The sequence below is a fragment of the Rhinopithecus bieti genome, unplaced genomic scaffold (assembly GCF_001698545.2).
Source record: "Rhinopithecus bieti isolate Rb0 unplaced genomic scaffold, ASM169854v2 scaffold_35856, whole genome shotgun sequence".
In the NCBI taxonomy this organism is placed as follows: Eukaryota; Metazoa; Chordata; class Mammalia; order Primates; family Cercopithecidae; genus Rhinopithecus; species Rhinopithecus bieti.
Window position 1 is genome coordinate 1,823,776 of NW_016815820.1, and position 14,044 is coordinate 1,837,819.

At 56.2% G+C, this 14,044-nt stretch overlaps 1 protein-coding gene across 1 annotated transcript in view; it reads right to left on the reverse strand.

Moving 5' to 3' along the window:
• Positions 1 to 1,632: 1,632 nt before the first annotated feature.
• The window catches only part of NGFR (nerve growth factor receptor), a 23,074-nt gene continuing 10,662 nt past the window's right edge, over positions 1,633 to 14,044 (reverse strand). Inside the window, exons 3-6 of the mRNA XM_017854041.1 lie at positions 10,236 to 10,595; positions 5,997 to 6,249; positions 4,607 to 4,767; positions 1,633 to 3,937 (exon numbers count right to left, since the gene is read on the reverse strand). Of these exons, the coding sequence (XP_017709530.1) occupies positions 3,636 to 3,937; positions 4,607 to 4,767; positions 5,997 to 6,249; positions 10,236 to 10,595 (1,076 nt within the window). The 3' untranslated portion in view covers positions 1,633 to 3,635. The remainder of the gene's footprint in view (positions 3,938 to 4,606; positions 4,768 to 5,996; positions 6,250 to 10,235; positions 10,596 to 14,044) is intronic.

The window sequence follows — 14,044 nt, forward strand, 5'->3', positions numbered from 1 at the left end:
CGCGATCTTGGCTCACTGCAAGCTCTGCCTCCCAGGTTCATGTCATTCTCCTGCCTCAGCCTCCCGAGTAGCTGGGACTACAGGCGCCCACCACCATGCCTGGCTAATTTTTTGTATTTTTAGTAGAGACAGGGTTTTACCATGTTAGCCAGGATGGTCTCGATCTCCTGACCTCGTGATCCGCCCTCCTCGGCCTCCCAAAGTGCTGGGATTACAGGCATGAGCCACTGCGCCCGGCCAACTCCACTCATCCTTAAAGACTCAGCTTCCATATACCTTATCTGGCAAACCTTCCCTGACCCCTGGTAGGGGTGGGTCTTGCTTAGGATCCCCCCACTGTTATAGCAGTACACATGATATAGGGCCTATCTGCTCTAGCTCGCTCAAGAATGTAAGGCTGGTGAAGGCAGGGATTTGAGTTCTCCTTATTTCACAGGACAGCATCTGGTTTTCCCCTACCAGACAAGAGACTGGGCAGAGTGGAAAGCCACTCTTAGGTCAAAGAGTATATTTCCCCATCAGCATGGGGGCACCCTTAGGACAGGAGGTGTGCCTCCTTCATCAGATTAGAATATCCTCAATTCTGGGACTGTCTCCTTCATCAGATGGGAACCTCGCTCAAGACAGAGATTGTCTTTCCCATCACACTGATTTTCCAAGTACCAGGATTATTTCTCTTACCTACTCTGAATCTCTCCCGCAACACCTTCCATATTCCTTACACCCCTCACAGTCTGGTGGCGCAGGAGGGGAATGGAAGACAGTGAACCTCCCCTCCAACCTTGTCTGACTCTGACTGGGCCTGGCTGGCCCTTCTCCCTGAATCTGGAGGTCAGGCAGACTTGTTTGCTGTTTTTACTGGAAGAGCAAGCCTCCCTTTGTCTTCCTCAGTGACCACAAGCCAGTCTTGGACTTGGCCAAACAACCAGCAGGGGCTGAGGCTGAGCCTCAGAGATAGGCACAGGCCTGGGGCCAGGAGCCCTGCAGCCCTGGGAGCTCCCAGGCCTGGGCCAGGCGGGGCTCGAAGCCAGGCTGTCAGGAGCCTGGGTTAGGACCTGCCCATGAGAGCTACAAGGGAGGGACCTGCCTGCCTAACTCCAGGCCAGGCCTGCCTAATGCCTCCTGCCAGGCCATCTGGAGCCAGATCTCTCCTCCCTCTCTCCCTCCTCTCTCCCTCTCTTCCTCTCTCCCTCTCTCCCTCTCTCCCTCTCTCCCTCTCTCCCTCTCTCTCTCTCTCTCTCTCTCTGTGGTGTGTATGTGTGTGTGTGTCTCCCAAGCCATGTGGGTGGCTGGGAGCTGTGGGGTTGTGACCTGGCCCTCCTGGCAAGCCTCTGACTCACCCGTAGTCAGTTTCACTTCTGACATCTGGTCAAGTTCACATCTGGCCAGCTTCCTGCATGGCCATTTTCACTTTCCCTCTCCAAGATCTGGGAGCAAAGAGCCCCTTCTCCTTCCCCAACCCACCCCACCCCATAGTGACACATGGGAACTTACTGGATTTCTGTTAAAACTTCCCCTTTTGGTGTGGGGTAAAAGAGGGCAGGAATTGACCGAATTGGAAATTATACTTGGGTCCCTGCCACACACCCAAACAATTCAAACCATGTGTATTTCCAGAAAATCTCTTTGTACTATTTTTCTTTCTTTGCTATTTAATATTCATCACTTATGTTTTATGTGTTTCAGGAGGACCCAAGAAATGATTACACAGGAGGCAAGGAGGGGAGGTGACAGGAGGGATGCTGGGGGTCTGGAGCTCGTGGCCCCCAGTTGGGGGGCCAAAAGGGTTCCATCTCAGCCCAAGGGGAGAAAAAAGGGGCCCCAGAACCAAACACATGCTAAAACATACTTGCAAGCCCCCAAAGCCCCTCCCCACCTGCTGGGGAGGAAAATAAATACACTCAGACTCTGTCCCACTCCCCAGGTGCCCAGGTGAGGGGTCAGCAGGTGAGTTTCCTCCCCTCATCACAGATTGAGGTCAAAGAATTGCCATTTACTACAATGCTCCTAGTCCCTTCCACAGGGCTGGGGGAACCCTGGGCTGGGGAGGGGTGGCTGTCAGCGCACAGCCTGCCTGGGGCTTGTCATGCTAAATAGAGGAGAGCCACACTCATTCCAACATCAGGCAAAACAGAACAGGCCAGGGAGGGGGCTGAAAGTCCACTGAGGCCTCATGGCCCCCTTCTGGCCAAGCTCAGGAAAAAACAGTCCTTTGCAAGGTTGTCTAGAGCTGGGAGAAATCCCCACGGGTCACAGTCGTTCCTTCTTGCCGCATTCCCACACTGGCCCGCTTTTCTTTATCACAACCTTGTGGGCCCAGCCAACCCCATACTTGCAGGGAAGGGGAGGATGGGGGAGCATTCCTCCACGTGTAAGCCCTTGAAGACAGACGCCAGCTCCAGCCTCGGCAGCCCTTGGCCCGCCAAACCCGGGGGCGAGTGAAGACGGCCGAGCAGACCTCAATTCCCTCCGATGCTTCTCTGGCAGCTGCCCTGGGCAGGATCCGGTCTCAGCCCAGGAGAAAGAACTCACGGAGAAAAGTGAGATTTCTCCTCCTGTGTGTTTGTGTGTGTGCGCGTGCGTATGTGCATGCGTCTGTGTGTTGCAAGGTGAGGGGTTCTTGGTCCCTGACCCCTAGGCTGATTCTAGGGGCCAGTGTTAGCTCCGGGTCTGTGCCTGCCGGGATGGAGGGCAGCAGACTGGAGCCATGCCACAGTTGTCACACAGGCATGCTTGACAGGGACAGGCAGAGGGAAGCAGCACCCTTTCCACAAACCCCAAACCTGACTCCATCATGGACCAGGCCCTGGGCAAGCATCCCATCTCCACGGGTGGGCAGGCAGTGGGGAAGGGGTGGGAGTCTGGAGACAGTGGAAGGCAAAGCTGACATGGCTTCAAGCCAATTCTCAGAAGGTCACCTGCCACCCTCCCCTCGCCCTCAGGCAAACCTGAGGCCCCTCATTTAGAGAAGACGGTGCCGGCCTGCACTTGGCCTCCCCATTGCTGTGCGGCTTTGGGCGAGTCACGGCCTCTCTCTGGGCCTCACTGACATATATGCAAAATGAGGGGAGTGGGCTGAGCTTCAAAACCCCCTCCCAGCTCTGACAGGCCTCTGGATCCTCTTCATCTTAGGCTGGGGTGGGGGGCGAGAGGGGCTGAGGGAGGGTTGAGGCCACTGGGATGCTACTCTTTTTCCCCAAGTTCACAGTGTAGAGTCCATGGCTCTGGTTCCTCGATTCCTCCCTCTGAGTCTCTGGGGCCTTGTCGCTTCCCCCTAGTACCATCCCTGGTGTCGGCCCCCAGATAGGACACCTGCTGTGGTGGGAGGGCTGGCCCGCCTAGCAGTGTGGGAGAAGGGGCAGGTGGCCTGAGATGGTGACGGGGCAGGCGCATGGTGGGGGAGGCAGCAGGGGCACTTCTCTCTCTGGACAGGGAGTGTGGTCGGAAGTGAAGGGGCCACACGGGCTGCACCGACAGGGCTGTGGTTTTGGGGCCTGGACTCCGAGGTCCTGCCCAGAGGAGCTCAGTTCTGCCAGGCGGGCCCCCCACAAAGGGTGGGGGTGCGGGCTCCACAGGGGTTGGCTGGAGCATCGGTCGTCGGAATGTGGGGCGGGGCGGGGGCTCCCTGGTTGGGCTCACACCGGGGATGTGGCAGTGGACTCACTGCACAGACTCTCCACGAGGTCAGCTCGCTGGATGCGGCGCAGGGCAGCCAGGAGGGCGTCCAGTGTGGCGCTGTCCTGGGTGGCCCAGCTTGCAAGCAGGGCGCGAACGGGGCAGGCCTCGTGGGTAAAGGAGTCTATGTGCTCGGGCTGGTAGCCCAGCTCGCCCGCCAGGTGCCGCCAGGTGTCCCCCGCAGACCCGTTGAGAAGCTTCTCCACCTCTTCCCGCTTGGCTGGGGGCAGGCTGCTGTAGAGGCCTCCATCACCCTTGAGGGCTGCAGAGAACCCAGAGGAGAGTCAGGTCCTACCCCGCACTCCTTTCCCCAACAGTGGGCACTGGGGTAAGACCCAAGGAGGGCGGTGGCAGTGCTCCTCCCCATCGAGAGGCCTAGGGCCAAGCCGAGGTCCTGGGTGGGACACCAGGAAGTGAAGGCACTTGGGGGGACTCGTTGTCCCTTCCTCCTGTCACTCCAGCCCAATCCCTACCCCCATCTCTCCTCTCTTCCCCCCCAGCAATTAATCATGGCAAAGGAGGAGACAGGGCTTCTCAGTTCCAGACATCTACAGCAAGTGTCCTGGAGCTGGGCTATGGGCCACTAATTAGGGTACACACTTAACTACTTGTTCCCCAGAAGTCCAGGGCAGGAGGCTAATTGCAGCTACTTTGGGCAGTAATTAGCCCCCAGGGGGGACAATTAGCTTGATGAGTCTGGATGCTCCAACTTGTAAAAGCCTCCATTTCCCAAGTCCTTCCCTGGAGAGGACCTCTCCCTCCCATTCCCCTCAGCCAGCCTCTCCATCCATCTACAGGGGCACTGCTGAGCCAGCCCTGCCTCCCCCTCCCACAGTCCTTCCTGGAGTCTAATCTTAATCGCTTCTGTTTCCTCAGCCTCAGCTCCGACTCAGCTCCTCAGACTCAGCTCCTCAGCGGGGCCCCTGCTCACCCTGGCCCGAGGCCGTCTGCGTGTGGGGCTGCTGGTCATGCAGGCTCTGGCTGTCCACGGAGATGCCACTGTCGCTATGGAGTTTTTCTCCCTCTGGTGGGGGCGTCTGGTTCACTGGCCGGCTGTTGGCTCCTTGCTTGTTCTGCTTGCAGCTGTTCCACCTGGAGCCAGAGGACAGGCCAGGTCTCAGGGGGCGGGCGGCCGTAGTGGCAGATGCAGCTGAGGTATCTGTGCTCTGCCGTGCGAGGGCCAGGGGCATGGCGGGTGCCCAACTGTAACCGCCACCCCAGCATCCAAGGCTCCTCTTTGCACATCTGCCCCCCACCTACCCTGAAAGCTCCATGAGGGGCCCTCTGTAAGTGTTCAGTAAATGTTCCTGGAATGAGCAGTGCAGCAATAAGTGACTGCTCAGGAACTCCTCTTCTCCCAATCTACCCTTCTAAAATACTCCCACATGTGGGCAGTGATACATACAAGGATTTCCTCTGCAATTATAAGCAATAACAAAAACCTGGAAAAAAAAACAAATGTCCATCAATAGGGGACTGGCTAAATAAATTACCATCCATCCATACTATTGAATGAGTGGTTACAAATGATCAGCTAATCTACATTCCTGAGGAAAGGTCTCCTGAGGGAGATTGAGTGAAAAAAGTAAGCTACAGAATATGTACAATGTGATCTCACTGATGCCTAAAAAGCCCTACATGTTTACATGTAATTATAAAAGGTTTATATACATGTTTATAAAAAACACACACAGAAAATAGTTGGGAAGGATCCATTTCAAACAGATTCCAATAAGGAGGAGAGGAGTAGGATTTGGGGAGATAAAAGGGGGCTTTTACTTTTGCTTTGAAAGATATTGGCCTTGTTTGCATTTTCCTAAACATGCATGTGTTACCTTGATGATTTTTTTTTTTTTTTTTTTTTTTTAGAAAGAATGGAAAATGCATTTAAAGCTTTAAAATGCCTTCTGGGAGTTCCTGTACATCCTGGATTCCTGGATGTGGGTGCCACAGCATTCCCAGTGTGACAAGGGAAGGGGAAGAGACGTATGCACACGCAGGTGACTGTGGGGTGAAGGAGGCTGAGGGATGAAGACACAAGCAGTTGGGGGCTGGGGAATCAGGGAGTGATACGGCATGGGAGTGGGAGGGGCTGGAGCCAGGACAGGGCAGGAGAGGACAGGACAGGACAGGGTGGATCCTCTCCCCTCACCTCCTGCTGACCTGCTGCACCCTGGAGTGGGGCAGCAGATGATGAGTGAGGATGAGCTTGGTTTGGGGTTGAGTTAAAAGAGTGTGTGTGTTTTCAGGTCAAGGTCACAGTAAAGTCTTCCTTGAGGGCAAACATCTCCCCTCTCTGTTGCCACTGTACCCTCTCTTACCTCTTGAAGGCTATGTAGGCCACAAGGCCCACAACCACAGCAGCCAGGATGGAGCAATAGACGGGGATGAGGTTGTCGGTGGTGCCTCGGGTTACCACGGGCTGGGAGCTGCCCATCACTGTGGTCACCACATCTGCCACCGTGCTGGCTATGAGGTCTTGTTCTGGAGGTGCCTCAGGCTCCTGGGTGATGGGGGCTGTGCTGTCAGAGCCCTCGGGGGGTGTGGACCTTGTAATCCAACGGCCAGGGATCTCTGGGAGAAAAGGCCACAGGAGTGAGGACCCACTTCCCCTGCCCCTCCCTTTTAGCTGTAACCCACTGCAGTGTTCTTCCTGTGTCCCCACCCTGGCTTCGGGTGCTCTTGTGCCCAGCTGTTATGCACAGTGTGGGGGCTGGGATTGTGTGCATGATGTCATGACGCTAAAGAGCAAGGCCTATGGGCCCACAGAGCTGCATCTGCTTCAGCTTTGCCACTGACTTGCTGGGTGACTCTGGCCCAGCCCCTTTTTCTCTCAGAACCTATCTAATGGGGCTATTAAGAGAGACGGTCTCTAAGCTCCCTTCCATCTGGGGCTATGGTCCTGGAATTCTATTCCACCTCCCTGGGTACCTAGAGAGGCCTGTCTGGGAGCAAACACACAAAGCCTGACCACAGGGAGGCCTTGAGCTGGAATCACTCTGGGAAATGTCTCTCTGGCCCCAGCTTGTCCTAGATGACCCCAGTCACCCCCGTCGTAAGGAAAGAAGAGTGTACACAGGTCTGGTCAGAGAGGTGCTTTCCCCACACCACCTCCTTAAGAGCATTCCCTGACTTTTTGACCTCATGTCCTAGGCTCTAGGCTTGGGTGGAGAGGAGGGGTGCGGGAGCAGCTGGATTGCCTCCCTCCAGCCAGCCCTTGGACAGTGGCCAGCCTCTGTTTCCTGCCTTGTCTGGCTCCCACCTAGCCTGATCCTGCCACCCAGAGACGACAGCGTCAGGTAGCCCCAGCCCTCCTTGGTCAGGAAGCAGAGAGCCAGTGGAGAGGAGGCCCATGAGAGCTCAATGCCTCAGCCCCGGGGGAGACTGTGACTTGCCACCCACCGAGACCCTCTCATGCTAGCTGGACATTGCCAGCCTCCCTGGCAGGGGACCCAGCCCTTCCTGGCACCAGTGGGTGGGATTTTCCATTCTGCCATACAGCTAGGGGCAGTGCTAGCGGTTGTGGGCTCTGGACGGCCTGGGGATACTTGTCTGGGCAAAGTTGCCTACCCCGTCCCTCCTCGCTTCCCACACCTGGGGCAGGGAGGGAAAGCAGACAGGACATGCCAAGGGGGTGAAGGGGAGGGTACTTTGCTCCCAGCTCTGCCCACTCTGGTTCCTCGATTCCTCCCTCTGAGTCTCTGGGGCCTTGTCACTTTCCCCTAGTACCATCCCTGGTGTCGGCCCCCCAGACATGACATCCGCTGTGGTGGGAGGGGCTGGCCCACCTAGCAGTGTGGGAGAAGGGGGCAGGCGGCCTGAGATGGTGACAGGGCAGGGGCAGGGGCAGGGAGGCAGCAGAGGCACTTCTCTCTCTGGACAGGGAATGTGGTCAGAAGTGAAGGGGCCACACGGGTTGCACCGACAGGGCTGTGGTTTTGGGGTCTGGACTCCCAAGCACGAGTGGAAGCTGCCACCCTCTTCTGGCCTCTTACACTCAAGATGAAAATGCTTCAAAGGCCCGTTTTCAGCACCTTCTGAGTGGCAAAGCCCCCAGATGTGAATCTAGAATCTACCTGGCTGCCAGTGGTGAGGGGCTGCCATCTGTCACCCATCCCACCCTTTCCCGTCTCAGTCCTGGGAGGGGCCAGAGAGAGTGAAGGAGACGGAGCCCTGTCTTCTGGCAGCCCCAGGTGGAGCGTTGGACTGGGGAGAGTCTTCTCTTGCTCTACCAGGGGACTGGGCAAGCTGGGGGGCAGCCCAAGTCCAGAGGCTGGAGACACAGCTCAGCTCAGACTGACCCCAAGCCAGAGAGGCTGAAAGAGTGTGCATGTCTGGGTGCCCGTGAATGAGAGCATCACCGAGATCAGAGCACGGTAGGGGAGGGCTGGGAGGGTAGCAAGGCATGGCCAGACCAGAGACAGCGCTGACTCTCGGGGAGCTGCCCCCATCTCTCCAAACCCCTCTGATGAGGGCAGGAGGATGAGATCCAGATGTGGCCATGTCCACTAGCATTCCCCCGTACTAAGCCCTTGGCAGGTCCTGACAGCCATTTCCGGGCTGGATGGAGGGACAAGGTTACCCCTACTCAAAACCCAGAATTTCACTGGGGCAGTGGGGAGCCCTTCTGCCCTAAGGGTGGGTGAGTCACCATGTTGACACCTGAAACTTATATGCGGGGGAAAGTATGGTAAGCTGGAGGGGAGGGGGCACCCAAACCAAGAATCAAATTCCATTTCCTGAAATGGTCCCTCGGTCCAGAGCTGACATTTAACCCTTCAGAGCCTGAAGCTGAAAGGGTAACAAGGTCCAGGATGAACACATTCCCTCAGGAGCACCCTCCTCCTTCGAGGTGGCTGGGAAAGTGGGCTGGGATCTGAGAGGAATCTGTGAATGCCCCAAAACACAAAGCCTGCTCCTCCCGCAGCCACCACCTTTCTTTGCTCTAGCAGCGCCCCTAAGTCCCCCCAACCCCGCCCCCACCTGGCTGGTCTGGACTTGTCCACAGAAATGTGCTGCCCGCTTCCCCGATGCCTGGCTGCTGAAACCCTCCCTGCGCTCTGCCTGGTGCCTGATGCCACTTGCCTGTCTCCTGGCCCAGGGCAATTGCCACCAGAACCACCACATCCTACTCCTACTCCTCATTCCTTCTCCAAGGCAGGCAGCTTTGAGTTCAGCCTGGCCTTAGCCCAACAGCCCTCCCCATCCTGAGCTCCTAGAGCCAAAGATCACAGGACTTGGAAGGCAGGTGTGGGATGTTGAAGCCCCTATCAGACTGGAGGGTCCCCAGGGGCAGGAGATCTGGGTGCTGACTGAGGTAGAAGCTCTGCTGCCTCCATCAGAATGGGGGATTTCTAAAGTGAGGGCTGTCTCTCCTTCAGCTGGGGACTAAGTGCTGGGACCATGTCTCTCTCATTAGACTGGGCGAAGGCTATCTTTCCCATCAAACTGGGGGCTCACTGAAGGAGGTGCTGTATTGCCTGCTCAGGGTAAAAGCAACCTGAGGATGAAGGTTAGGTCTCAAAGGGAAATAGCTTGATGTGTGCATGGCCACAGGATGATAAGCAGGATGTAAAGGCACTGACAGCCTCTCCCTGAAGTGGAAAAGCCCACCCGTCTCCCCTGAGAAAGATGTCACCAACCAGAGACCAAAACAGCGCTGCCCTGGCTCCCATGGGGCTTCCTCCTCCCATCCCTGGAATCACCCCATTTCCTTCGGGCCTGTGCCTGGCTAAGGGCACACTCAGCTCCCATTCACCCCTGGAACTAACAGCCACGAGCATACACTCCCTTGTCCTCGGGCTTTTGAGCCCCAGGTCTGCCCCTCCCCTCCTTCTTCCACAGAGCCCCTCCTTGGTGTTCCCTGCACGCCCCTCATCCTTCACTAAACTGCAAAACACGGTTGACCCCTCCCCTAGACAGGGCAAGCTGAAGTGGGCCAGCCGCACTGCGCTCCCTAACCTGCAACAACCCTGACAACCATATGACCAGTGAGGAAACTGTGGCCCAGAGACAGGAGTGGACAGGGTGGGTTCCATCTCAGGTCCCAGAGCCAAAACCCACCATGGACCTAGACCAGGGCTCAGAGTCAAAGGGTCCCAGCTCCTGAGGGTCCTCAAGCTATTCTTCCAGTTCAGAAAGCCTGCCTCATGGATCAGACCCCTCCTGTTCTGTGCTGTGCCCTGGGGGTAGTGGCCACCTTCGAGCTGCTTGCTGTTCATCTGTTCACTAGCAGGCAGTCACAGAGAAATGAGTCCCCGAGGATGAGTTACAATGTAGTACCCGCGGCCTGGGACAATGAGAACCCCCCACTTTCCAAACACTTAGCCAAAAGAAGGAAACAGTGAGAGGGGTTCTTTGGTGAGACAGGATCGGCAACGACCTCCTCCCTCAGGTTACCAGGAAGGGACTAAAGCTCAGGGAACGTGCACGCTGCCTTAAGGTCACAAAGCTGCCCCAGCAGACCAGGCGGGGTCTTTGTCGACCTCCAGAGGGAGCCCTTCCTTATGCCCCCAGCCCACCCCCGCACCCACTACTGCCGGCTCCCGAACAGCGCTCACCCTCGCACTCGGCGTCGGCCCAGCGTGTGCACTCGCGCAGCTGGCGCTCAGTGTCCTCGCACACGGTGCAGGGCAGGCACGGGTCCACGTGGTTGGCCTCATCTGAATACGTGCCGTCGGGGCACTCCTCACACACGGTGTTCTGCTTGTCCTGGCACGAGAATACGAGGCCCGAGCCCGCCTCGCACACGCGGCACGCCTCGCAGCGCCCGGTCGTCTCGTCCTGGTAGTAGCCGTAGGCACAGCGGCACACGGCGTCGTCGGCCTCCACGCACGGCGCCGACATGCTCTGAAGCCCCACGCACTCGGTGCACGGCTTGCACGGCTCGGTCGCGCTCACCACGTCGGAGAACGTCACACCTGAGCGCAGCGGACACCAGATTTAGTCGTCTGCTCTTTGGGCACCCGGGACGCAGGAGCCTGGAGTCTCTCCCTCCCCCATTGCCTGCCAGGAAGCTGACTTCCTCCTTCAGCCTCGCCTTCCCATCGACTCCCACCGTCTTCCAAGGGACTTTGACCCCTAGCCTGGTGAAAGTTGGTGGCAGCCAATTGGGTAAGGGGAAGGAGGCCCAGAGCCACTTCCTTCAGCCTCCAGAAGCACTGGCCGGCCAGGAGGCTTTCCCGGATAACCCAGCTGGTGCCGGTAAGTTTCTTGGCAAATTCTCTTTGAGACTTCCCAGGCCTGTAGGGTGTTCCCAGCATGATTAACGAATAATCTGAACGTAGTTCCCACCCAGCCATCCCCGCGGGCCAAAACTGGGCTGCTAACCCAGTCCAGACAAGGTAGGCCTTCCCCTAGGGGGCCTCCTGCCTCATCTGCCTTCAGTTCCTCTTCACACAGGTGTGGGCTCAGATGCACCCTGAATGGGAGTGACCGGGGTTAGACAGCAGAATTTCCCACCCGTGGCGCTACCCCCACGCTGCTGAAGGGCTTGGCTCCTGAGGGTGGGGATGGACCAGCAGGCAAGAGGGTTCAGGTGAGGCAGGAGCCACTGAAGCTAGAGAGCTGGCTCTTAGCCCACACTCAGTCTCTCAGATGGATATTGTTGAGCAGTACACAAGCTGCACAACTGTATATGATCACCCTTTTGAGATCTGCACATGCGTCCTCTGCCCTTTCAGCCAGCATGCAAGGGAGATGTCCAAGCTCATTCTTCACTCATGTTTTCTTAATTAGTGGATGTGCACTCCAGAATAAGGAGGAGGCCGGCCATGCCAGTCCTTGCCTCCTTGTACAGGGAGGGGAAGGAGCAGGGCCAGATCTTCTTCACCCCTTCCAGCCTTGGGTGGAGAACTCTGTGCCAACCTGGATCTGGCAGGACCTATCCTTGCTCCAAGGACAGAAAGAACATAGATTTAGGAACCTGAGAACTAGGGAAGGACAGATTGTTCAGAATGTGGAAGCAGAAGCAGAAAGGCTAAAGCACCACTGGGGGAAACTGAGGCCTGTTGGGGGGGGTGGGGTCTTAACATTATTCAAAGGTGTCAGAGACAAGATGGAGCAAGGGGTCACTGGCTTGGGGGGTGTGGTGGGGGGATAGGGAGGCAAAGAAGGAAAAGCCAGAGAGAAGTGAAAGGGGCAGAACTGGGGACAAAGGCTGGGTGTAGTGGCTTACTCCTGTAATCCCAGTACTTTGGGAGACCAAGGCAGGCAGATCACTTGAGGCCAGGAGTTCAAGACCAGCCTGGCCAACATGGCAAAACCCCATCTCTACAAAAACTACAAAAATTAGCTGGGTGTGGTGGTGCACGCCTGTAATCCCAGCTACTCGGGAAGCTGAGGTGGGAGGATTGCTTGAGCTTGGGAGGCAGAGGTTACAGTGAGCCAAGATTGCACCAGTGCACTCCAGCCTGGGTGACAGAGTGAGGCACTGTCTAAAAAAAGAAAGAAAAAAGAAGAAGAAGAAAAGAGAAAAGGGTAGAGGAGAGAAGGAAAGACCCAGGAAGAAGGGCCTGGAGGGAGACTTCAGTTTCAAGTCAGTTCTGACAGAGGAACCCTGTATCCCTTTTCCTAGGAGCAGGCAGATCTGGATTCAAAATCTACTTCCATCGCTTATTAGCTGTGTGACTTCGGGTGTTTTACTTAACCTCTCTGAGCTTTTCTTTCTCTGTAAAATAAGAAGCAATATCTGCAGTCACAGGGTTGTGGTGAGGAATAAATGAAATTCAGCCATAAAGTCTTGGCATGTAGTTGGGATCCTATAAAGACTGGGCCCCATGGGGGTTGGGAGCGATAAGAACAGTGAACTTTGGTGGTAGGAATATGGTCAGACAGCAGAAAGAACGTCCAAACACAAACAGCCAAGGCAGGATGTCTGATACATACAAACAAGAGGGTCCTGGCTGGCTGGCATGTGACAGAGGGTAAGTCTAGTCACACAGGAGGGGAAAAGGAGAACCCTGCTCATGGCAAAACACAGAAAATTAGCAGAAAACTCCTGGGAGAGGGTTTTAGGTGGTGTGAAAAATGTGGTCTTTTTTGGCAGAGAATGAAGGCAGGGGCTTAATAGGTTTCCTTGTGGAAACGTTTTAAGGATAGAGGGAAAGTCCGCTGGGGTCTCCATCCCATAAAGCGGGCTTGTAAAGGCAGCCTGTTAATACAGCTGGAGGTGGAGGAGGGGGAGACAGGGAAGGAGGGGAAAAGGGAGGGGAGGGAGGAAGTGAAAGGGAGGATTCTCAAAGCCATCTCCTTGCCTGCCTCCCTTCCCTTCCAGAGATTCTGGAACTTCCCTCTCCTGATGTCCTCCACCCCACCTCCCGCTGAAGATCCTTTGACTGAAGGGAAAGGGTTCCCATCATTTAGGTCCTGGGAGAAGAGCCCTGGGCTGGAGTCTAGGAAGCGAGAGAGGCAGATTTGGAGGTTCTGGGATAGCTGATGGTTGGCCACCCCCGCCCTGGGATGGAAACCCTGTTAGGCCAGACAGCAAGATGGCAAAGGCATTGGAGGATGTCCCACCTCCACACGTACGCCCAGGCATCTCTTGGCTGCGGAATGCAGAGAAGGATCCACAAGCACAGAGAAGGGAAACAGTGTGTCTGGGGAACACCAAGAGTTGGGGTTGCCTTAAGGACAGATAGACTCAGGGGGGACATCCAGAGAGGTAATACTAGGTCCACAGGTGGATTCAGAGGCCCCAGCTCTATCCCCTTATTCCCAGCCAGATTAAAGAATAATCTGAGTATGGTTCCCTTGAGCCCTCCAGGTGGGCATCAAGTGCCAGGTAGAAGGCAGGTTCTGAGTGGCAGTCATCAGGAAAAGGGCAGGGAGCCCATGGTCCAAAGGCAGCAACTGAGGACTGGGGGCACCCATCAGGAACCGAGACTCCTGACTCAAAACACGAGGGGATTCAGACCCTGGACAAGACTGGGGCTAAGAGGCCCAGACCCACCAGCCCTGGAAGATGAGATTCTCTCCCCTCCTGAAAGAAATCCCAGGCAGGGTTGAGCTTGATGGCTCACGCCTCTAATCCCAACACTTTGGGAGACTGAGGCAGGTGGATCACTTGAGGCCAGAAGTTTGAGACCAGCCTGGTCCACATGGTAAAACCCCATCTCTACTAAAAATACAAGAATTAACCAGCCATGGTGGCATGCACCTGTAGTCCCAGCTACTCAGGAGGCTGAGGCATGAGAATCACTTGAAACCAGAAGGTGGAGATTGCAGTGAGTCGAGATCATGCCATTGCACTCCCAACCTGGGCAACAGAGCAAGACTCTGCCAGAAAGAAAGGAAGGAAGAAAGAGAGAAAGTGAGAAAGAGAGAGACGGAGGGAGGGAGGGAGGGAAGGAAGGAAGGAAGGAAGGAAGGG